At 46.0% G+C, this 25580-nt stretch overlaps 1 protein-coding gene across 3 annotated transcripts in view; it reads right to left on the bottom strand.

The window, feature by feature from the left end:
• Positions 1-25580, bottom strand: part of Tspan5 (tetraspanin 5) — a 165253-nt gene that overhangs the window by 20783 nt on the left and 118890 nt on the right. For all 3 annotated transcript variants that reach the window (XM_055628039.1, XM_055628038.1, XM_055628037.1), the window contains one exon: positions 18829-18879. In XM_055628039.1, the coding sequence (XP_055484014.1) occupies positions 18829-18879 (51 nt within the window). The remainder of the gene's footprint in view (positions 1-18828; positions 18880-25580) is intronic.

Genomic DNA, 25580 nt, shown 5'->3' with positions numbered 1-25580 from the left:
AAAGTGCCTGCTATGCAAGCGTAAGGATCCAAGCTCTCTCACGCACACGCAACCCGCGTGTAGAGGGACAGGACTCTAATTCCAGGGAGGCAGTGGGGACGAGAGCAAGTAGATCCCCGTTGTTTGGTAGTCAGGTGAGCTGCAAGGGTAAGCTGCAAGCTCAGTGGGGTACGCTTCCTGGAAAAGGAAGGCAGCTTCACCCTCTGCACACGCATAGGGTGTACCACACACGTGTGCGCGCACACACTCCCACACGCTGAAATGGAGAAGACAGATGCTCCTGTCTTCTTCTCGACTTCAGTAGAAATACATTCAGCTTTTGTCCACCGAGCACAATGCCGGCTATAGGTTTATCACATACAGCCTTCATTGTGTTGGGCTGTGTTCCTTCTATCGAGTTCCTTAAGAACTTCACTTGAGTTGATTTTTATTGTTTTAAGTTGTGTGTATGCGCACACGTTCGTGCGTGTGCATGCATGTGCGTACAAGTGAGTGCAGATACCCACGGAGGCCAGTCATGTCGTTCTCCTGGAACTGGAGTTAGAGGCAGCAAGCCTGATACGGGTGCTGGGAACTAAGCTTTTCTTCTGCAAGAGCAGTACAGTCACTAGAGCACTGAGGCCTCTTTCCAGCCCCCTCGAGGGCTTTCATCATGACAGGATGATGGGCTCTGCCTATCTGCCTCTATTGTGATGATCGTGTGATGTCTGTCCTTGAGGCCATGCATGGAATGATCACTTTAACTGATTTATGTACGGACAACCATGCTTACATCTCTCGAATGTAGCCAACTTGATCATGGTGGATGATCTTTTTGATGTGTGCTTAAGTTTGGTTTGCAAGTACTTCGTTGAGAATATTCATTGTCCACCAAGGAGATCAATCTTTCTTTTTTGTTGTTACTGTATTTATCGGGCTTTGGCACCAGAATAATGTGACTTTCATTGAATGACAGTGTTCCCTCCTCCTCTATGTTACGGAATAATTTGGGAACCACTAGTATTCTTATTTAAAGGGCTGGCAGAGTCAACATAAACCCATCTGCACCTGGTCTTTATTTTAGTTCAAAGTTATTAATTGTTATTACAATTATTATTGCTGCTTGAATACTTTTAAAAATAGATCTAAGTTATTTATCTAATCTTGGTTTAGTTTTGATAGGTTGTATGAGTCTAGAAATCAATTTCTAAAAGTTTTAAGGATAGGTCCTAATGATTTTCTGGTTTTCATTGGTTTCTGTTATAGTGCCTTCCTTTTTCTTTTTAATTTTATTACTTTGCATCAACTTTCTTCCAGTTAGCTTGGCTAAAAGTTAGCTTGGCTAAAAATCTTGTTTATTTTTCTAAAGAACTGCTTCATTAATTCTTTGGAATTTTAGAGTTTCATTACATTAATTTCTGCCCTGATCTTGATTATTTCTTTCCATCTACTGGTTTTATGTTTGACTTGTTCTTGTTTTTCCAAGGCCCTAACATGCATCATTAAAGGTATTTGTTTGAGATCTGATTTCTTCTTCTTTTAAAATAACTTCTAAATTTATTTTGATGTATATGGGTGTTTTGTTTGAATGTATGTCTTCTGTGTTCCACATTCACTCCTGGTACTCAGAGAGGACAGAAGGAGGGGATCAGATCCCCTGGAAATGGAGTTACAGTTGTGAGCTGCCACGAGGGTCCTGGAAATTGAACCTAGGTCTTCTGGAAGCACAACTAGTGCTCTTTACTGGGCCATCTTCCCAGCCCCTCAGATCTAATTTCTAAATGTACATATATTTTGTTGGGTTTTATTGGACTGCCTGTTGGTGAGAGTGCTGAGATTACTATTATGGTGTTGGAGTCAATCTGTCTTTGCATCCAACTGTTTATTTTATGCAACTAGATACACACATGTCTGGTGCATACACGTTTCAAATTGTGACTTCCTTTTAATCTGAGTGACTTTCTATCTTCCGACTAATTGGTCTATTTTGTCAGATGTTAGGGCAGCAACCCCTGCTTTCTTTCTGCTTTCTTTCCATAGGCTTGAAAAACCTTTCAGCCTAAGGTTTTGTCTTTGATGGTAAGGTATGTTTCTTGGGAATAAGAAATAGATGCTTGTATGTGTGGGTGTGTGTGTGTGTGTTTGAGTGTGTGTGTATTTGTGGTAGTGTGTGGATGAGTGTGTACCTGTGTTTGTGGACCAGAGTGTTGACAAAGCTCCCCCTTGGTGTTTGAGAACTGTCTCTCTGAACATGGGGCTCACAGATTCAGCTAGACTGGTGGGCCTTCAAGCCCTAAGGTTATGCCATCTTGGCCCCCTAGTGCTGGGTACAGGAGGGTGTGGCTGCAATTAGCTTTTCTAGGTAATCACCTGGTGCTGGCTTGGCCCTGGGTTTGTAGTCTCCACTGCCCACCTCCAAAGAGAAATCTCACCTGGCTTGACAAGTATACAATTATTGCCTTTCCTTGATTTTAGCTTAAAAATTAGATTTATACATGAGTGTTTTGCCTGCAAATGTGGTACCACAAGTATACCCACTGCCCACTGAAGTCAGAATATAGTCAGATCACTACAACTGGAGTTACAAGTGATTGTGAGCCACCATGTTGATGCTGGGAAGTGAACACAGGTCCTCTGGAAGAGCAACAAGTGCTCTTAACCACTCAGCCATCTCTCCAGCCCCTTACCATGAAAAAGGAAAAAAACATATAATCAAACAAGATTCATCACAGTTTTTGTTATCTCTTTTCCTCTTCTTCCTTCCCTGTCCACACTGCTTCAATTTCTCTTTCTCTAAGGTGACCCCCTACCCTGTGCCCAGCCCGTATGTTTCTATATGTTTTCCAGGTGGGCTTCAACTCCTGCTGCTCCTGCTTCCGCTGCCTAGGTGCTGCAGTTTTCAGTGTGTGTGCCACCACATCCAGCTAAGTTCTGGCCTAAATAGCCATTTGGAACTCGGCAGCCTCTGGCAATGGACGCTGAATGCCTTCCTTAAAGTACAGCCTGACGGCCCTGAAGAGATGGCTTGGTGGTTAAGAGCACTCGCTGTTTATGCAGAGGACTCAGCACATGACGCTCCACAATCATCTCTAATTCCAGTTCCAGGGAATCTAGCTCCCTCTTCTGACCTCTGAGGGCACCAGGCATGCATGTGGCCAACATATATGCATGCAAAACACTCATACATATAAAAATAAACAAATCTTTTTTAAAAAGTATACTGTGAGCAACCTCTGTTACTATATTCTAGGAAGGACTCCCATATTGACGGGAAGTTAATACTTAATGACCCACAGGCTCTTTCCAACCTAGGATTCTTCTGGGAGTTCATCAATTTAAAAAAAAAAAAAAAAGGCTTTTTATCTGTGACTCATGTTCAAGCGTGAGCAACGCTGGGATCGTTCCCAAACATTTCCGTGACCCATAAATGAACACAAAAAAGCTTAGCAGATAACAGGACAACTATCCAGTGGCTCTGCCAAAGCCAACAAACATGCTACAAATGAAACATCAAGGTAAAATTCTTCCCTGAATGGCAAAACAACAGTGATCCTAACTAGAGTACTGGCAGACTCCCGTCTCTTTTGTCCTCTCGGGCTGTACTTTGAGGATAACTTGGCTGCTCAGAGGAACTCATTTGAATACTCTCCCTGGCCTGCAGGGACACTTTTAATTGAGAGGCTTTCAATTGTTTCTATGGAAACGATGATAATTTGGGGGCCTTTCCTTATCTAATTTCCAAGTTCAGCAAAAGACAGTGCTGGAGACAGGTACCACTGAGTGCTGGGGGCGGGGGCTCTCCACAGCACGGGGAGGACCCCTGAGGACTTTACTTCTGATGGGTTCCGAACACACCCAGGTTGTCATAAGTTGTAAATTAATTCAGACTTCTTTTTCCCCAGAATACAAAAAACAAACAAACAAAAAACCACCAAAAAAAAAAAAAAAAAAAAAAACCCTTTTTATAACAGAGGAACAGATGACCTTCTATACATTGTCACTGTGGTGTCACATACCTATAATCCCAGCAGTCATGGTGAAAGCATGGGGTCTCAAGTTGGAGACTAGTCTGAGCTAGAGACTCTGAAGCTAGCCTGGGAGACACACATACACACACACACACACACACACACACACACATATGGGGTTGGAGGTGGGGTGGAGACTGTTCCCAAAACATAGACAGCAAATAAAAAATAAGCTGAACGTTTCTGAAGTGTGCGTGTTAGAAAGCCTAAACCTGGACACTAGGCATTTCACCTCACACAGTTAATAACTCCTTGTGGGGAGAATACAGCGCATCCACTGTCAGGATTTTCAAGAATACCGTAGATCAAGAACACTCACTGTCACCTGGAGTGAGTTTAGAATCCTTCACGTGGCGGGCAAGCAGGCTGAGGTTCCCATCCGTGTAGTGTGTGGCACTCGAGTGCTTCAGAGACCTGGTCTATTTCTAATTACACAGAACTTCAAAACAAACTGCGAATACTCCTGGGAACAATAACTTTGGATTGCAGAAGTGACGGGGAGCCAAGGCATCATTTTTCTGGTGTCACAACCGTAAGGGTCTCTGACTGGACTTTTAATTCTGTGAAGCTCAATATGACAAATTAGGAACAAGTGCCTGCTGAAGAATAATTTTAATTCAAGCTGAAAGAGCAAAATTCTAAGGTCACAGTTAAGTCAGCCAAGTGTAAAGTAGGTGCTCAGATTTGCAGCAAACCCTTAGGAACCTGTGAGAAGAAAATAGCAGACACCTGGTTGGTTACTGGAAACCTGTGGAACCACCCTCTTCAATGAGGACTCCTCTTCATGTCTGGTCAATGCTCCACAGCTTCTCAAGAATCCTGTCCCACCCAGGGAGCAGAGAAACCTCAAGAACCCCTGCTGGAGCCCAGCCATTTGCCACCAAGCTTTTCTCTCTGGGGACTGAAGCTGTGAACCCACGCTCCCCCGAAACCATGTAGCCATGTGCAACAATGTGTCAGGCTTTTTAACACATGCAGAAATACAAAGTCAGTGCTTAAGAAAAACCCAAGAGCAGGGAAGGAGAAATCTTGTCTATGTTACAGATGCCTCCGTCCAGAGAGACCAGAGTCCGCCTGTCACTTAGGATCTTTGGAAGACAGCCTGTTGGGAGGTGTTAGAGCTCTCCACTCACAGGGCATGAAGGTGCAAGCCTGTGATCCCAGCACTTTGTGATGGAAGTGCAAAGACTGGAAATTCAAGGTCATCCTTAGCTACATCATGAGTTCAAGGCCAGGCCACACAAGACTGTCTCAAAACACAAAACAAAACATCAAGAAGGGAAAGAAAAAAAAAAACAAAAAAAAAAAAAAAACAAGGATTAAAAGAGAAATTTCTATCCTGGTTTTCATCTGGACCCAAGGAGTCCTGCTTTGATGCTCCTGAAAATTTGGGGGGAGCACATACATGTCTAAAACTAAAGCCTACTCTACATGCTGGGAAGATGGGAGTATCGTTTAGGGGCATTAGACACGGGGTAGAAGGAAGTACTAGATTTCAACTGATCACTTCTGGCTAGCTGGCATTTCAAGTCAATGGCAATTAACGCTGCTCCGTCTCATTCTTGAGGACTCACTTTCCTCTCAGCATTATTGACAAGATGAGCAATTTTAGGTGGAACCCGGGGGGTTTTATCATTACTGACAGTAATACCTAACACGGCTTAAGTCCTAATTCGGCATGTAAAGTTGTTGAATACTTGGCTTTGGAGTTTAAACATCAACTTCAAAATTTTGAAACAAAAAAAAAAAAAAAAAAAAAAAAAAAGAGCAAACCATCCTCTGGCAACTGTCCTTCATGGCACACACACGGCCTAGCACTAGTAATGTCACAAGTTCTTCTCCTTCTCCTACCTGCATGCTGCAAAGCCCTAGGGTTGATGATGCCAAAGGTGCTGACCTCGGAGGAAGTCAGAAACCACCACCCTGAGCTGCGGAGTCTAAAGAGTAGTGAGCCGTGGGGCAACTGGCCACGTGTACTTATCTCCATACAGCATGACCTGGACGGGAGATTCTGAACAACACTGGGGAGCAGACACAGAAAGAGCAGTGAGACGAAGAGGCTAGGATGGTAATAAAACAGCGGAGGTATTCCTAAACATAGGTTATGAAGACATTATTGAGATTATAGTAATAAGAGCTGATCTAGATGAGCACTTATTCATAAACATGTCTCATACTCATCCTGCGATCTGGCCTACATTACAGCTGCTCCGGCAAGTGGGAGGGGAAAACCGAATCGTTTATAATATAAAGTGCTACTGTAAACACGAGGTGCACTTCAGTCAGTTACAAAGTCGGACAGCAGCAAGCGTTTTCCACAGATGGCCATTGCACAAACTGGACAACTAGCTTTTGGTGTATCGGTCTGGAGCAGTACAGAAACAGACCTCCCATAAAAACAGACTTCCATTATCCACAAAGTACTGGGCCAGGGCTCAGAAGACTGTGTGTGGAAAGGAAGGCATGCTGAGGGGATGTGTAACAGAACCAGAAGACAAACAGGTATAAAAAGAGATTTGTGTTCCAGCATTTTGGCAAAGTCTCTTCCCACAGCGGGCAAGAGAATATCCCAGAGCCACCTTCTTGCACACAGTACTCAATTTGCAATTTCCCTGTGATCATAAACACAACAGGCAGGATAGCCAGACAACGGCTGGATTACAAAATTTTCTTTCCGGGCTGGAATGTAGCTCAACTGAGTCCTTGCCTAGCATAAATGAAACCCTGGGTTCCATGGAAGCACACACACCTGTAATCCTAGGGGGGTAGGAGGCTTTAGAAGTTCAAGGTCATCCTTAGCTGCTTAGTGAATCCAAGGCTAGCCTGGGCTACATGAGACCTTGTCTCAAAAATAAGAAAATATCTGTGCTTTTGAGCCAAGACATTTAAAACATAAAATTTGCATGCGCTTATGGGATACCACAGAATGTGTCGACAGATGCACTGTAGTGTTTAATTCAAGGCAAACACCTACCTCTAACATGCCTTCATGATCAGAACACTTGAGTCCCTCACAGCGCACTCCCTGTCACGGCTGTGCTCTGTGCTGGCACACCAGACCGCCTTACTCACACCCAGAACTCATAGGTCAGCCCCATCACAGCCTTCCCCACCCCTCCGATTATGGAGGGTGGTTCTAATCTCAGCTTCTATAAATCAACTTTTTTATCATGTGAGGTCATGTAGTTTTGTTTTGTTTTTCCTTTAGGTGTATGGACTATTTCACTAACAAAATATTTCTCTAGTCCCATCCATGCTATCGCAAATCACAGGGCCCTTTCCCTCCCCAGCTGGGTAGTATTCCACTGTGCGCATGTACCACGTTCTCTTCACCCATGCACCAGCTGACGGACACTGAGGCTGTTTCCTTGCCTATTCTGAATGAGCTGAAATGAAATGAAGAAGGTGGGTTCCTCTTCAACATGCTGGTTTCACTTCCTTGGGATTTAAACCCAGATGTGGGGATTTCGTCAAATGATTTTGCATGTATATGTGTGTGTCACTCACGTGCACACGTTTGCAGTATATGTATACACGTATGTGTGTCTGCCTGCTGTGTGGGAGCGTATAGAAGACAGGTGTTGACACTAGAATTTTCTTCAGTTGCTTTTCCATTATTTGTTTGTTTGCTTGTTTTGAAACAGGGTCCTTCACTGAACACGGAGTTTACCATTTGGGCTATACTGTCCAGCAAGACCCTGGAATCTTACCTCTGACCTCCAGTGCTGGAGTTACAAATGTGCGCCACCTTGTCCTGATCTTAACGGAAGCTGGAGATCTGAATTCAGGTGGTTGCACATGCACAGCAAGCACAGTGCCCACTGAGCCATCCCCCAGCCACGACAGTTCTATTTTTAATTCCTCATTTGGAACAGTCTTGTATGTAGCTCAGGTTGGCCTCAAACTTGGTGTGCAGCCCAGGCCAGCCTTGAACTCAGTGTGATCCTCTTGCCTTAGCAAGTGTTCGGATTACTTGCATGTACCACTTCACCTGTCTCCTACTTTTTTTTTTTTTTTGAGGAACCCCTACGCCTTTCTCCATAACGGCTGCTCTAATTTACATTTCTGCCAACGCCATGCAGGGATTCCCTTTTGCCTCATCCTCATTAGTACTTGCCACTACCTTTCATCTGACAGACTTGTTTTGCATCTCAGTTTCTACTACCTATGTGATCATAGGCAAGATACCTTACCTGCCTAGGCCTCAATTTACACATCTGGGAAATTATACCATATGCCATAAGGTTATTATGAGGATGAAATAAATCAAATAAGTGGGAACGAGGGCTAAGTACCTGGCACAGAGAAAGAATCCAATGAACATTTAGCTCGACCATCCACATCAGTCTTATGTTAGAACAAGGAGAAACCTTGTCAGGAGCTACATCTGAGAGGAATGCTGCACTGGCTGGCTGGGTGTGTCTACTTGACACAAGCAGGAATCATCAAAGAGGAAGGGGTTTCAGTCGAGGAAACGCCTCCATGAGATCCAGCTGTACGGCATTTTTTTTCAATTAGTGATCAGTCAGGGAGGGCCCAGACCGTTTTGTGGGTGATGCCATCCCTGGGCTGGTGGTCCTGGGTTCTAAAGCAGGCCATGGGGAGTGAGCCAGTAAGCAGCACCCTCCATGGCCTCTGCCTCATTCCCTGCCTCTAGGTTCCTGCCCTATGTGAGATCCTGTCTTGACTTCCTTTGGAGATGAGCAGCAATGTAGAAGCATAAGCTGATTAAATCCTTTCCTTCCCAACTTGCTTTTTGGTCGTGGTGTTTTGTTGTAGCAACAGAAACCCTAAGACAAATTCTAACACACACACATACACACACACACACACACACACACACACACACACACACACACACACATCCCAACTACTGGAGAGGAATCTTTTGCTCCAAGTACTTGCCCTGCCTGATGCTGCCTAAGGAAATCTGTGGCCACATCTGTTGATCATGCAGAGCGGGGCACTAATATCTGGAGCGTGCTAATTGGATCTTTGGTGAGAGAGAGAGAGAGAGAGAGAGAGAGAGAGAGAGAGAGAGAATAACCTAAGATGTGCAAAGGAAGGCAGAGGGAGGACCATGAGTGAACAAAAGCAGGGGTAGGTAAAAGCCTCTGTACGTAGAGAAGTCACGTGACACTGTACACACAGCAGCTGGGGACTTCTGCAGCCAGGGAGCTGAGGACTGCATTCGGTGGCTGTTGGGACTCTGCAATGACCTCCTCATAGCTGTTCACCTCCATTCTGTCTCAGAATGCACGTGGAAGCATCTGCCAGCCTCCCTCCCCGCCTCCTTCCTCATCAGCACCTCAGTGGTCCAGCCACCTCTGTGATTCAAGCAGCTTCTCCCTCCTGGTTCCGAAGTAAAGGAGTGTGTTCTGGGTAACAATTTCTCCTTCAAAGAAGTTGCTATGCGAGCACCAGAAACAAAAAGGCAAACAAAGCTGCGGAGCGTCCCGAGCCAAGGCACTTCAGGAGTGTCGGTGGTTTCCTTCAGCGCCATAACAGAGCAGCCTCTGTGTGCCACCTGGCAGGCTGCAGGTTGTTCCCCATCAACCCACACAGTGAAGAACTGCAAAAATAGCAGAATGTACCCCAGGGTCTGGGGTTCTCCTGCCTTTGCATACATAAGCACATGCCTTCCAACTGCTGGATGGGAAACAGAGAGACAGGCATATGAAATGTGCGTGCAAGCCCAGACCAGATGGACCTCTGTGAGGCATTTATGACACTGGATCCTGGTTCACCCTACCTCTCCACACACCAGGACCTACTGCGGCAGGCCTGAAAACTTTCCCAGAAGACGAGGGAAAGAAACATTTCCATGCTGACAAACGGTGACAGGTGTGACATTTCAAAGAACATGCAAGTAGGGCTCGTGGAAAATTGGTATTGTGGCTTTTGAATGATGTCCACAGAAGGACCGGGCAGGAGCCTACACAAACTTATTAAAGACCCTCTAAGAACGTTCCATGGCAAAGCCACTTTGTAAAAAACCCAAGTTTCCATCTACCCAGTGAACTGCAGCAGAGGCCAGCGGTGGGGTGGGGTGGGGTGTGCCAGGAGAGCTTGACAGACTTGGAACGGTCTCAGGAGATGTGATGAGCTGAGAGCAGCTTAGCTCAGGCCTAGTAGAGAAGCTCACCTTCAGGAAAGCAAGCTGCTTCAAAGGCATAAGACCTGGTCCATTTTACCTTGTCAAGAAAGGTCATCAGAGTGACTCAGGTAATCCTTTCTTGCACATTAAAAAAAAAAAATGTTCATGAGGTATCTTTGAAGAGATGAAGAGGAATACAATCATCTTTTAAGCCTATACAAATTCTTACAGCCAAGCAGCTGCTGGGAGAGCAGCTGGCTGGTTCCACAGGCTGGTTTTGCTCACAAGTAGGAAAGACAGCCCCCCCCCCACACACACACACACTAGTGAGAGACTGCCCCGCAGACAGAAAGCCCTACACAGAAGTATCCCACATCCTAAGGGCCCCATGTTCCCCGGCACCTGACGGAATCTTTCATACATCTACTCAGAAGACAGTAATTACACTTAGGAATATTCTATTCTATTGTTTTGTTTTGTTTCTCTGTGTAGCCTTGGCTGTCCTGGGCTCGCTTTATAGACCGGGCTGGCCTCGAACTCACAGAGATCTGCCTGCCTCTGCTCCCTGAGTGGGATTACCAGCGTGGCCCACCGTGCCCAGCTGAACAGAATTCTTAACTAGAATGTTTACGCTGAAATAATGGAGGCCCTGGTTAAGACTGAATGCCTCTCCACCCCACTAATGTGTTCAACCATAATCACCACCGAGGCAACAGCAGCTGAAGATGAGGTCCTTTGAGAAGTTCATGAGGCTAGAATCCCAAGACCTGACAGGCGTCCTTGAGAGAAGAGACCAGAGCTCCCTCCCCACTTCCCATCCTGCCAGGCACAGAGGCGGTGAGGATTCGCCCATCTGTAGGCCAGGGTGGCAGCCTTCTCTTGGAACCAAACTGGCCAGCGCCTTGATCTAGCCTTCCGTCCTTCATTCAGTCCACACTGTGTTATTTTGTCTTAGTCTGCAGAACCATGTCAGCCGTGGGCACTTAGAGCAAGATTCAGAGCATGTGTGCAGGGGAGAGATGCCACAGAGAGGAGGGATGGAAGATCACGTCAGCAAGTGTGGAGACGACGACACCGGACTCGATCAACAGGGTCTGTGTGTGTGAAGAGGGATGGAAGTAGGTAGAAGAGGGTGTCAGGGTGAGACTGGGCCTGCCCTTCAGGCACTCAGGCGAGGAAGGCCCAGGCATTTCTGTACCGAGAAACCCTGTGCAGGCCACCGCTGGGCACTACAGAAGCAGCTGGTGGACCTGTTGCACAGAGCTCAACTGGGGCCCTGTCCTGAGAGCTACCGAGATGCACAGTGACTATGTCAGGCCCCAGGAGGCCTTCATTACTTCACCCACCTACCAGTGGGGTACTCGGGAGGGGATGGCAGACAGATACAACATGAAAGAGCCAAATCACTGAAGGGAGAGGGGGACTGAGTAGATTTGTGTCTAGGTCCCCTGGCCGCTGAGCTGTACGGCCTAGCCTCGTGGCATGTTCTATTGGATGACCGGTGCGGGCAGCAGGGGAGCGGGGGTTCTTATCTCTAATGCAACACAGTTAAATCAGGAAACAGCGTTCCTGACTCAGGTTTCACTGCTAACAGAAAACCAAAGTGAGTGGGAGCTAGCCCTGCCTGTCCTCCGCCCACGCCGCCACAGGTAATGCCCTCATCGAGTCAGGCATTGCAAAAAGGTGGCGAGAGAGCCTGGCGAGGAGACTCAAACTGTCCTGGAGGTGGCTGCTGTGGGAGACAGTTCAGTCGGTGAAGTTGGTCAGTCAGTGAAGCCGCTGCTGTAAACGATGACCTGAGGCCAAATCCCCAGCACCCAGACACGAAATGAGGGATTCGTGCATGAAACCGCTCACTCCCAGGGGCGCATGTGTGGGAGGTGAGACTTCTCTTTTCACTCACTGCTGATGAGGAGTGCCAAGGGGAGAACCAGGGTGCAGATGGTCATCTGTGATGAGGGACACGGGGCCCACTCACCTGGACAGACAACGGCTGGCTGCCGACTGCTCTGGGGTCGGAGGCCGGCAAGGGGGATTCTGGTTGGACTGAGCTCTTTTGCAAGAGCAATCACGAGGGCAGTGTGGAAGAGGCAGCTTGGGCCAGGCTGACCTCACCAGATGGGACTACGTAGGCTGAAATGAGACATCAGCAGAATTCAGAGGGACAGACAGAAGAAAAGGCATCTGTCCGGGGTATAGCATGGCCACTCAGATCAAAGCAATCACAAGGCTGAGGAACTCGGCAGGGAAGCTTCAGGAAGACCCCAGGCCATTTGTTCTAGCACCTAGCAAGCTCATCTGTATTCTGAGCTGACAGGAAGCAGCCTACGAAACTATGGCCAAGGCCCACATCCCTGTGCCCCCGAGGGCCCAGTGCAGTTTGGCATGGGTAAGCGATACTATCCCAGTGCCAGACAGGAGTCTGTCTCAGAGTAGGTCAGGAAAGGAGGTCTGACCATAAGTAACAAGGCCTCTGACCTTTTAGCCAATTTCAAGTTTTGTTCCTAAGGAACTTGTCTGAGTAACATTTCAAGGGTTACATACACAAACAGATTTTATTTGACTTTTTTCATTATGCCCCATTCTTGCTTCAGGCTCTGACAAAAAGCTGCCTGCTTACAGATATGACAGGGAGCTTAAGTGGGTGGCAGGGGTAGCCAAGGGAAGGTTACTATGCTTCAGTCAATAAAGGAGCATCTTTGAAGAAGCCTTCCAGAGTTTTACAACTATCCCTTCAAGTGACTCCAAAGTGGAGTAGCCAAATCTTTCCACTCCTGCCTTCCTCTGCCATGAACTGCCTGGCTGTCCCAGTCTTCAGCATTCCTGACTCCCCTTCCTGGGAACACAGAGTCTACTACAAGATGGTGATGGAGAGACTTCCAGATATAGACTTTAGGCAGGGAAAAGGCCCTACAACAGAACTGTCCCCAAATACAGGAAAGACACAATACGGGATCCACTTCCAGCTTCTCTCCTGGACTCAGGGTGTGTACCGGCTCTTCTCTCTCCACCAAGGGAAGCCAGAGGAGAGCATGAGGGAGGATGACAGAGGACAAGGAGACAGAGAGGGAGAAAACAGGAATCTTCAATTTCCCTATTTCTGAAATTTAACGCAGGTAATGCCTGGACCACAGGAGTGAAAATGAAACCTCCTTATAAGGATGTATTTTTTTATCCTAATCAGCATTTGAAAGCATAAAGCTCTTCTGCACGGCTCAGACGTGTTGTTGTGAACATCTACATGTCCACTGCGCAGGACTTGGAGGAAATGGAGTACCAAACTCAGGGAGTTGTCTGCCAAGAAGCAGGGGCTATGTTAGAGAAGGCAGGGGACACTGGAAACCCCGAAGTCAAACGCAGGATCAAGGAAGGGCTTTCTCTGATTCTGGAACGTGGAATCCTCTCCTCCCAAGACTAACAACTGTAAAACTCTCCCTTCTAACCGTCAGCGAGGCAACCCCCCTCTCCTCGCCCTGCTCGGAATAAAGTATGAGCAGAAAAGCGCACAAAGCAGGTGAGGGAAAACACCTTAAGACTCCCACGAAACCATACAGAGGTAACCACACAGAGTCCCATTCTTAACAACAGAAATAAGACACCATTTCCCAGAATTTGCAAACATGCTATTTCGAAAGCGGTGTCACTCATATCGGATATCAAAAACAAACCAGGGGTAAGTTGCCTCCTTCTTTACAGTAAGAAGTGTGAAAATAGTTCACTAGAAATCTTATGCGACTACTGATTTTGCCACTCAAAGACTCGGGCCATGGAACAGCCAGGATTTAAAAAAAGGTAGCCACTGTCATCTGCTCATTCATTGTTTTAAAGATCATGTTTCTGACCACTGCTTTAATAAAGGGTCTTACCATGGAGACCAAGCTGACCTCAAATTGATAACCATCCTGCGCACACCTCTGGAATTATAGGCACATACCATCATGGCCCGGGTAAGCAGTGTTTTTTTTGTTTTGTTTTGTTTTTCTTTCTTTGAGACATGTTCATGTCTCCAGTTCATGTAGCCCACAATGACCTTTAACTCCTGATCCACCTCCAGGGTGATGGGATTAAAGGTAGAGCCCAAAACCCATCTGGTTTATGTACTAGACGTGGACCCCAGGGCCTGATAAATCCCCAGGAGGCACTGCACAGACAGAGCTACAGCCCCAGCCCCTGGATAGTATGGCTTGAGTATCACACTAAAACTGGAGAAAGGTTAAGAGCATGTACAGCTCTGCAGAGGACCTGAGTACAGTTCTCAGCACCCACATCAAGCAGCTCATAATTACTCCATTTTCTAGGGCATTTGGTGCCCGCTTCTGGCCTCTGCAGAAGTGGTCTTGGGGCAGGGGCACCCCAAAATTCATAAGTCAAGGAGGTGAGGGGGAATTAGCAAAGCTGTAAGGAAAGAAGAAAGAAGAAGTTTCAATTAAGTTCCTAGGCTGGCAAAGAGATGGAGCGGAGACAAAGTGAAGGATGTTGCCCATTAAAGAGGGGAATTAAAAACAATGGTCTGATACAATGACAAATAGATGATACAAACCCTGTGACTGACCCCAGGGTCTACGTCAACCAAACGAACACCAGTCTCAAAGAAAAATTCTACTGACATGACTTGGCTACATCTAGATGAAACCTTTCTAGATGAAAGGTTTGGGCTCCAGAGGAGGAAAGGTGAACATTACTGTGTGCATGCCTAATCTCACACTGACCCCCAAACCCTGTTAGATGTGAGGCAGATGCGGTAAGCCAGCTGGGTCTGAGAACAATTTTGGGAACTGTCAGCAAGCTGTAGACTCAGGGATGGACTGTGGGTCTCAAACTCCATGGACACCGAAAAAAGGGAGAAGGGACAGAACCATGTATTTTTCTTTTGTAAGTATATACATACATATCTAAAAATTTTAAATTTTTATCATGTGCATCGAATGCCTGCAGAGGAACCCCTGGACTTGTAGTTACAGACAGTTGAGAACTGCTGGGAAGTGAACTCAAGCTTTCTCCAAGTGCTCTCAACTGCTGAGCCATCTCTCCAGCCCCTAGGCATACTTTCTATAGCTTCTCGGTGCCCTCTCAATGGCGGAGAGGACGTATTATAGGGAGGTCAGAGAACACGTCCAAGAGGACAGTGGTGGGACTTCAGCCCATGGGTGTGTGAGGGCCACCCCGAGAAAAGATGCTCTGGTCACCACAAAGGAAGCAGGAGCTCCATCCTGACAAAACCCTCAAGATCTAACAGGAGAGACCCAACACAGAGTGAAATGAAAATCCATGGTACATGATCCTAATCTGACTGAAGAAAGACTTTTAAGAGTAAAAGTGACCCAAAGACAGAAATAGTGGGAGAAGGGCGCTGTGGGAACTCTTAAAAACATATTCACTCCAACCAGCACTTACAGTAATCCTATGGTACATGTGTCTTTTCTAGATCCAGCATTAGGAGCCTTTACAGGCTAGGTGTTCAATAATGTTATTGGAATAAATCTGTTCACTATGGCCACACATTGCCAAAGGTGTTAGAGAAGGTGATTCATGCCACATACTGGCTAACATTCCTTCCAAGAAACAGATCCTGAGATCACAGAAAACTAAGAACAGACTAGCTTCCCCTGGAGACATAGTCATTCTTTGATTCTTTAAGACCAACTTGAAATTCAGATACAATTGTTTAATAATTATTTCTAACATTCCCCTGTAATATTAACTCGGACTGACAGATATTAAGTTTGAAGGGTAATTATTTTCACCTCTGCTGCTTTTGAACACCACATAACTGTGTTTAAAGTTTTGTATATTACAGAAATCTGATCCCCGAAGTGGATTTAACATCATTCCAGCTGTGACCCAGTTTAAAACTTTCTCTTTGCCTCCTCCTTTAAAGTAAATGTCACAACTTTGTCTGGAGTTTACCGATCAAACTAGTGTTAACTCGGCAGGTTCCAACACTTTCTACCCTCAGCCTGACTAGGGTTCATCTTATACCAGAGACCTGGCCTGGTACAGGCTCAAAGGTTTTGGACAAGGGGCTTCTGCAGTTACAAAGGTGGAGACCTTGTCATCCCTCTTCCTGGAATGTCCTCAACCTGCTCTCCTCAGGAAGGCTTGTTCGAAGCTCTAAAAGGGACACCCCAGCGCTAGAGTTCAGTAATAGAACATTTGCCTAGCAACTCATGACGCAACAATCCAACTGTAGGACGGTAGACACTAGAGACACTAGTCTGCCACTCGCTTCCTGCTGGCATCTGGATGCAGTTCCTGGCCAGTGACCTCCTCCAGCCAGAATCTCTCCTGGAATGCATGCTGCGTGAGGCAGGAATTCTGTCTCACGCCTTGCTACAGCTCCGTGTCTGAGGTCCAGACCCATGAGCAGTGCGCTGCAGGCTCGGCTACTGCATGGCCCGATACCTTCTGTCCCTCCTCCTACCTGGACCTTTGCTGGCTAGTTGCTGAGTGACTTGGGCCATGTTCCACTTGCTGGCAGTGGCCCTGACAAAAGACTGTTAATTCGTCCTTTTCTGAACTTGGTGGCACCCTGTCTACTTGGGAGAATGTTGCCAATTTTGGAAGCTTTTGATTTCATCAGAAAAGATATGTGAGGCAACCAACGAAATAAAAACATAATTGTACTTTATAAAGAGAAAAAGAAACCCTTCAAAATGATCAACTGCCTGTTTATTGCTAGGACAGACAATTGGTTCATTTAATGCCTTCCCAGTATCCTTTTCAAAGCGGCCAGAAATGGGCTCTTATTAAAGGAGTTGTAAGAAGCTGTTATCTGGCATTTAACCAAACTGAGGGCTCTAAAGGGGGAATTTCTGAGATTCTACCAGGACAAATCCCCAGGCTTAACTGGGATGAAGAAGAAGCTAACCACAATCCAAGGAAAGACTGTTATTCAGCAGAGAAGTTTAGAGGGAAGGCCTTATCTGTTCAGAGAACTTAATTTGCCTTACTTTGTGTAAGGAAGGCTTGGTCTCAAAAGGTTATTGCTTGCTGGGCAGTGGTGCATTTTTCATAATGCATTTTATATATCATAGAACCATTCCATAAGCAAAAAGACTTTCTCCTTAGTCTTTAATGCTTTATTACATTTATGATTGTGTGTGTGTGTGTGTCTGTAACACGTGCGACAACAGTCAGAGGACAACCCTCAGTCCATTCTCTCCTTCCACTAGATGAGAACTACAGATCCAGCACTCAGATTGTCAGGCCTGGCAGTAAATGCCTTTACCCTCCAGGCCATTTCACCAGGCCCATTTTCTTTCTTTCCTAAAGAGAGAGAGAAAGACAAGACAGAGACAGAGGAGAGAGAGGCAGAGAGAGAGAGAGAGAAAGAAAGAGAGAGGGTGTGTGTGTGTACATTTGTATTCACATATTTGGAGCAAATGTGTCCGTGCACGTGTGCATTACAGGCTAACCTCAGGTGTCATTTCTTCGTTGCAATCCATCTCATGTTTTTGCAACAGGATCTCTCACTGGAACCTGAAGCTTACTAGCCTGGCTCCCAGGATCCTGTCTCCACCTCCCCAGCAGAGAAGTAAAACTATGTGCCACCATACTTGGCTTTCTGCATCAGTGCACGGATGAACTGAGGTGTGGCAAGCATTTTACTAACTGAACCTGTGTCTCCCCTTCTCTTGTGCAGTCCTGAGAACTCCCAACAATGATCTACAACTGAGTAACACCCCCACAGTCATTGTTAAAACTTACGTTTTACTCTTTGTTCCATGTGGTCTGTCTGCAAGAGGGTCTACTTGTAGAAACCTCTCTGACCTCCCTAAATTTTGTTTGGCTACAGCCTTGGTTTGGGTCTCCTTTCTATTTACTGATAATGGCTCTTAAAACATTTGACATTTCAAAAAGAACCTTCAAGCCTTTAAGCATAGCCAAGTTCAAGAGGTCAAACAACCAGGAGATAAGAGAACAGTCTCGAAGAAAAAGCTAACTTCTAACTTTGCCAGAATGCTGACCAGTTCCAACAGGGCTCATTCTCACTAGGTAGGAGCTGGTAAGACTTTGCTGTGATTTCACTCCCAAACGAAAGGGAAAAGGGGGGTGATTCCCACTTTGGAGTTTCAGTGGCGACCAGGGAAAATCAAAAGATGCGGTGGGGAACACAGAGGAGACAAGGCGTGCTTCGCTAGCACTGCTTAGGATAGAAACTGCTGAGAACCCGGAGCTTCATTACCATTTGGAATGTCACCTGGTACGTCTGGATTTTTCTTGGTATGTGACCATCGACCTTGAGCATTGCTTGATATTTATGACCAGAGGCTGCCTGTTCACGTTCTTTAGCATCAGAGATGAGTTTATCTGGTGTCTAAACATGATTTTTTATTTGGCTTCCATCCCACAACATGGCATACTGAAAAACCATTTTTTATCATTTAAGTCATCTTCCAAATGGGTTCCAAAGATGAGAGAGGGGGATGAAAGGTTACAGGTCACACAGTGACATTTATAAGCAGACTGAGATCATTGTGGCTGGGTGAGGCTGTGCCTCAGAATCAAAGCCCAGTCACATCCCCCGTTGTAAACACACAGCACACTGTGGCTGTGGTGATTATTTTGATGCTGTGATCACTTTAGACTCCCAAACAGTCTTGAAGAATGCTTCCTCTCATTAGGCAACTCTTTGTTTTTACCTGTGGTGATCAAAGACAAAAGGGAAACAATCGGGACGCGGCCTTGAACCAGACCTGTTCTACTTCATGTCATTCAACTTACTTTTTCATTCCACGCCCACAGTCCAATGCCAAGAAATGTTATTCCCAAAAACTGAAAGAGAAAAGAAGGAGATCAGGGTAAGTGTTAGGGAAAACACCACATTTTTACTCATGCAAATAAGTTTTCAATTCATTGCTTTTGCTATATTACTTGATCAGAAAAACAAAACAGACAAACAAAAACCCCAGCTTTCTTTAAAATCTGAGTTAATTAGGAAAAAAAATACCATTGTCTACTTGCTTAAAATTATTATAACATTGAGAAGAGGTGGGGACCCATAGGTGCCCGAAAGCCCTTCAAATCATGAATTTTAATCTTTAGGTAGATCTTGAATGAAATAAACATTTAAAAAGTAGAGAGGACGAGTGTGTCCAGCAGTCTGAGGCACCAACCATTAGATACAGACGTACAGCGCATGCATTTAGAGCTATGTTGTTCTCTGCCCACTAAACCATATAGAGAGGACCTGGTAAGAGAGGGAACATAGGAGCCCCACGTCCTCTGACAAGCCCCTCATCACTCCTCCAGAGGCAATGTAATCCTATCAAGTTCAATGTGATCCCAAATAATCCTCAGATTGTTCGTTTTGTTTCTTGGCAATGAAAACTGAATCTCCAAGGGCCTCCATCATGCTCCCTAGTCTAAACTAAGTCAACTCCATGCGTAACGTGGCACACGCGTTCACATGCACAGTGAATTAAGGCAGCTCTGTCAGTTAGCCACACTGAGGCTGGGAGGGCAGCGATGAAGCAGGCAGTGATGGCGGGAAGGGCTTTCCACTTTAATTGGTTCTCACTGTATCCTGTCTGCTCTGAGATACACATTCTCCCCTTTACATTTTTAACATCCCTGAAATTGAAATACCCGTGTGTCTTATAATTGGGGTGCTAAAGATTGGGTGACAACAGTACAGCGCTGTGCACTCCCTGAGAAGCAGGACCAGGACACAGCATGCCTGGACTCAACAGACACTCCTTTCCAAACACTGAAATGGTGGGGGTGGGGTGGCACACGGTTTCAGTCTGACAGTGTAAGAAGGCTGTTTATTTTACTAACATCTTGATTAAGCTAAATGTCAGAAAAAACTCTCTGCTGAGAGGGTCTGAGAAGACACAATGGTGGGGGTGGCTCTTCTTCAGTTTCGGGGCAGTCTGAGGATCCCGTCCACCCAGCGAGATCTTGTCATGCACAGGAGGGAGTTACTGACACTCGAGAGGCTGGGGACAAGAAATCCAAGTGGAGAAAGAGAGGGGGAAAAGGGTAATCCGGTACTCCGAGATGTGGTCACATTTAAAAGAACAGAGCTTCCCAAAGCTAAAGAAAAGAAAAAGACATTAAATAAGAGAGTGCACCCACAGAAAAGCTTCAAGGTTTACAAAAAGAAAGTCTTTCTTCTTCCTACTGTTGCTCCAAGCGAGCTACTTAAAAAGTGCTGTCCTGGTTAGCTTTCTATAGCTGTGATAAAACACCATGACCAAAATCAACCTGGGGAGCAAAGGGTTTATTTGGCTTATACTTCCACATCACAGCCCATCACTGAAAATAAGGCAGGAACTCAAGGAAGGCGCCTAGAGGCAGGAACTGATGCAGAGGCCAGCGAGGGATCCTGTAGACTAGCTTGCATCTGCATCTCTGCACTGCTTGCTTAGCCTGCTTTTTCATACAATCTAGGAACCACCTGCCCAGTGGTGGCACCGTCGGCAGTGAGCTGGGCCCTCCCACATCAATCACAAAGGCCTCCACAGGCTCACCTACGTAAGGGTGCTACAGACCATTTAGAGAGCCATTTTCTCAACGGAGAGTCCCCATTCCCAAATGATTCTGGCTTGTGTCAAGTCAACACAGAACTAGCCAGCACAAGTGCTTAGAAACATTTCTTGTTTTCTAACACCCCATGGGGAAAAAAAAAAAAAAACTACGGTCAGCCCTTCTACTACCTTGGCCAGTGAGCTATTTCATTTTATGCTTCTGCTATAAAACAATTACAAAGTACAGCAACAAAACAACTCGGCGTGCTAGTGCCATACTCACAGGTGCTAGACAAAATACAGTCATAACTGACAGGTAGATGGGAAAACAGAGGACACAGTCGAGCCAGGAATGCTCCAGAGGGCAGAGCTCAGTGCTACAGGAGATTGAAATCAAATGCACCCCAGGGGCAAACAGCTGACCTTCTGAGGCTAAGGCTCTCTGTGGACAACAGTTACCGTCCCTGGTGCAGCAGCGGTCAACTACCTGTCCCGCTGCTGAGCCAGGTGGGTGCATGCCTGACCCTGCCAACCACTCATGCTCTTCTTTGGGTATGTGCCAGGCTCTGGGCGTCCTGTGTTGGAGGCAGTGTCTTTTTTTTTTTTTTTTTCACAGTAGTTCTCCTTTTGAAATTGGCACTATAATGGCCTCCTTTTGAGCAGAGATTCTGACTTAGGGTAAGTGTTCTCACCAGTGAATTCCCATTCCCTACCTGAGATGGCAAAGGGATTGCATTCAGGGCAGACTCTTACGAGATAGCCAGGACACTGCGTGTCTTGAGGACAGCAAGCAGAGAAGGTGCTAAAGAGATGGGTGCCCACCTACAGTCTCAACACTTATGAGGTAGAGGTGGGAGGATCGGGAGTTCCAGCACAGCTTTGGCTGAGAGACTCTATCTCCAAGAAGAGATAAATGGTTGCCTTCACGCCAGGACTGAGTGTGGAGGGACATTCTCCATGCCAGTGTTGACCACTGGAGGAACGTGAGAAATTTGGCTGGATTGGTAGGATGAGGGCTTTCTGCTCTTTATCTAGTTCTGCTTTCTCTGCTTGGCACTTTGGGGAAAAATTTTTTTTTCTTTCTTTCAAGAACCAGAATAAAAAAAACTGGGAAGATATGGTTTTCAACAGAGGAGAAACATAAGGAGAGAGAGAGAGAAAGAGAAATAGAGAGTCAGAGAGAGTCACAATTTCCTTTACAATTTTGCCTCAATGTTTCTTGCTTTGACTTGTGTCTTTCCAAATGAGGGTTTGAGAATTTGAAAACAATGGGAAATGTTCCGTACCTAAGTGAGTAAATGGCACTGGGCAGGGCCTCTCCCCGCTGCATATCTTCAGCACTACATCAGCAGAAAACGTCCTCTGGACTGTTCTCAGCCCATATGTTTTGTTTTAAAATCAAATTGTTCCAGCTCCAAATAATTAACTGAGAAGAGCCAAAACTCAGAAGGCAGGCTCGCAGCACTTGAAGCAGCTTCCCCTTCCCACTTCCTGAAGGAAAGGCGCCCAGAAACCCCAGGCTGACCTCACTCTGGAACCCAGAGAGACTGTTGTAGAGGAAGCCTGGGAACCTGTCGCTCTCCCGAGAGGGAATCAAAACCAAACCCGAAACACATCCCACACAGCAGTGTATGCAAATGTTGGCACAAATGTCTGCCCGAGAAACCGTCGAGGTTGTAACAATGAGTAACGATACTTTTGTCAAAATTTGTTGGATCCTAAATACGAGCTGAGACAGTATTTTCATTTCTGTTTCTGGGTATGGGGGCCAACTCTGAGCCTCTTACACAGCGAAGCAGGTGTCCTTCCCTAGGCTGTACTCTCAGCCCCTAGACACTAGATTTAATTTTTTTCATACATATATACAATAAGTCTGTGTCATATCCACCTCAAACTCCCTCCCTCTTATTCCCCCAGGACACCCTCACTCACACGTGTCTCTTCCATCTCCATATTCTCCCCTTTTCTTTCATTAATAATTCTCTAAGTCCAGTCAGTGCTATCTGCATGAGTTTATGCTATCCTAGCAGCCCTCAATTGCCACTGGCGCCTCAGGTACCGATGGAGCTTCACGAACCTTCCCCTCACCCAGGCTGAAATTTCTGGACTTGGCGTGATCCTGTGCAAGCCCTTTGCAGGTAAACACAGCTGCTCCGAGTTCCTAAGCTGCAGTACCACGTCAGGTCTAGTGCACAGGAGACAGTATCTCACAGCACTCGTCCCTACCTCCTGGCTCTGACGTTCCTTCTGTTCCCGCTTCTGGGAAGATCCTTGAGCCTCAGGGAGATTTATGTAGCTGTCCTGTTTAAGGCTGAACACATGCTCAACAGTCTCTTATTCTTGGCATTTTGACTGGCCATAGGGCTCTTCACTGACTATTGCTTGCTACAAAGAGAAGCTTCCCTGATCAAAGTTGAGAGTATCACTAACCTATGGATATAAGCCTATATATTTAGAAGGGAGTTTGGTAACATGTCTCTTTGCCAGAACAACAGTAGCACGTCGCCTCCAAGGACCCTATGACCACCATAGCCACTGGCTTTTGACCAGACATTAATTCTCTCCATACGGCAGGCCTCAACGGTAATCAGAAAGCCGCTGGTTGCTTCTGTGACAGTCATGCCACTATTGCACATTCTTCTTGTAAGGTTGGTATTGAAGCAGTTAGGGCTCTCCACGGGGCAAGTGCACTAATAACTTTCCTCCCCAAGCAGCCTGCACAGAACCTCTGTCACTGTGAAACGTAAACATTAGTAAAAAGACCCAAGTCCCAGCTTGGTTTCTCTGTGTCCTCAGCCAAAGCCATACTGGATCTTGAGCAATCAGGTCGTATCACTAAAAGAAAAAAAATGTTTTAAGTTTTTGTTTGTTTGAGACAGACCTTATCACATATCCTTGGCTGGCCTGCAATTTGCTTTGCAGACTATCTAGCCTTGAACTCACAAGGATCCGACAGCCTCTATCTCCCAAGTGCTGGGGTTAAAGGCACGTGGCACCATGTCTAGCCACAAGATACTGTTTTTAATATAAATCTGCAGAAACACCAGTAATCACCTGAAAGGCAACTAGTTCAAACTCATATACCAGGTTCAAAGATGTAATAGGACTGAAAGGAGTATACAATATTCCCTTAATTGCTGTTTTGCTATTTGTTCTATGTTGAAATGTAAACATTCTTTTCTCTTTTAAGCATAACTCTTGGAAAATATATTAGTAGTTCACATTAAATTACATTCGTGCGGAATAATGTTCACCTAAAGCATCCCATACCAATGCCATGCAGTAGGTATCTTAGATTCGCTTATTTAACAGATAAGAAAACAGTTTTAGAAACATTAAGTATTTTTCCCAGCATTGCTTGAGCTGGGTCACTCAGGAAATAAGTACTATTGAATATTCCTTTTCGCTTTTTTTTAATTTTTAAAATTATTTTATTTATTTTTACATGCGTGGATGTTTTGCTTGCAGTGCCCACACAAGCCAGAAGAGGGCATCAGATCCTCCGGAAATGGAGTTACAGATAGTAAACTGTCACGTGGTGATGGGAACTGAACCCTGAACCTCTGGAAGAGCAGCCAGTGATCTAATCACTGAATCATCGCTCTGGCTCCCGAACATTTCTTTTTCTAAAGTGCTTGGAACCAGAAGTGTTTCATAGTTCAGAGCTTACTGAATATTTGCATAGACTTTGCTGGTTAAACGGCCTTAGTATAAAAATCCAAAACCTTTCCGCCACTAGAGCAATAATACAAAACCTTAACGTTTTTCAGCTTCGGGGTGTTCGTCCTGCGCTTTTCTAGTATGTTAAAACGCCCTCCATAGACCCAGCTCAGGGGTGGAGGTATTGGGAAGTGCAGGCCCAGTTACTCTGAGTTGCACTTCTGATGTCTAGGCATCAAAGGTACCTTCTCCTGACAGAACTGAGAAAACCCCATGTCAACAAAGAATGGTTGCTGGACTTGGCTTCCAGGGACCGCACAACTGATCCTTTGGCAAAGACAGAAAGGAAACTGGGCTCTGGGTGTAACGGGGTGATTCCGGAGAGATGCATCTGCCACCCTGTCAACTGGAAAACCTCCTCTTCCATATCCAGTTATTTTCCTCCTGGCAGGCTCTCCCTTATCTTGGGATGGAACAGTGTCTCATTCTAATTGGCACCGAATGGACACTTCAAAAAGCCACTAACCCATTTCTTTCCAGTCCTCAACTCCCTGAGTTCCAACTCTGTACATGACCTGACATGGCTCGAGATAAGCAGAGATGCAAATGGGAGGGGCTCGGCATGCAATCAGAAAAGCAAGCGTGACACGGCACAGTTGGGCCCTGTAAGGCGCCATTCATCACCCCAGTGACAGGAAGTTTCTCAGGGACCATCTGTGTGGTGGGTGGGAGTGGGTGGGACAGGCCGGCACTGGTGAGGAGAATCACCATGTGGGCTGCAGACGTCTGGAGTGCATCCACAGGGATCCAGAGGAGGAGGCTCGGAAATGCTGACAGGAGCTGGTCATGTCCAGCAGGTGGAGAAGTGGGTAGAACCGAGACCTCCTGACAAGCTGAAGTGACATTTTTGGTAACGACAGGATGGAGGAGTGAAGGGAAGACTATGGCCCTCCAACATTCTGAGGGGCTGGGTTGCAGGTCCCAGCATGCACTGGGACCCTTCTTCAACTTCCCAGTACAAAGGAAATAAACCCCACTACTCTGCAAAGAAAATCAACTTCTGGGGGCTGTTTTCAGGGCTGGCTGGACCTAGGGGCAATTCTGAAGGACATTTTTTTTTTTCTTGCATGAGTAGTTGGCTGCTATCTGAATTCTCTGTGAAGCAAATCTCACTTTTTTTTTGTACTTTTGAAAACAAAATTATTTTAAAATCATACCTCTGCTAGTTCTATTCCTAAAAAGAAGCAATTACATATGGAGGGTGAAGCTCATCAAGTTCTCAGGCAGCTTCTAAGTAAGCTGACACTCTTTACTCCTGTTTGCTTAAAAAGTAGCAACCTCATC

Source organism: Psammomys obesus, unplaced genomic scaffold, assembly GCF_907164565.1.
Source record: "Psammomys obesus unplaced genomic scaffold, mPsaObe1.curated_primary_1811, whole genome shotgun sequence".
NCBI classification, from domain to species: Eukaryota; Metazoa; Chordata; class Mammalia; order Rodentia; family Muridae; genus Psammomys; species Psammomys obesus.
The sequence above is the reverse complement of the archived record's forward strand: the minus strand, read 5'-3'. Positions and strand labels throughout refer to the sequence as shown.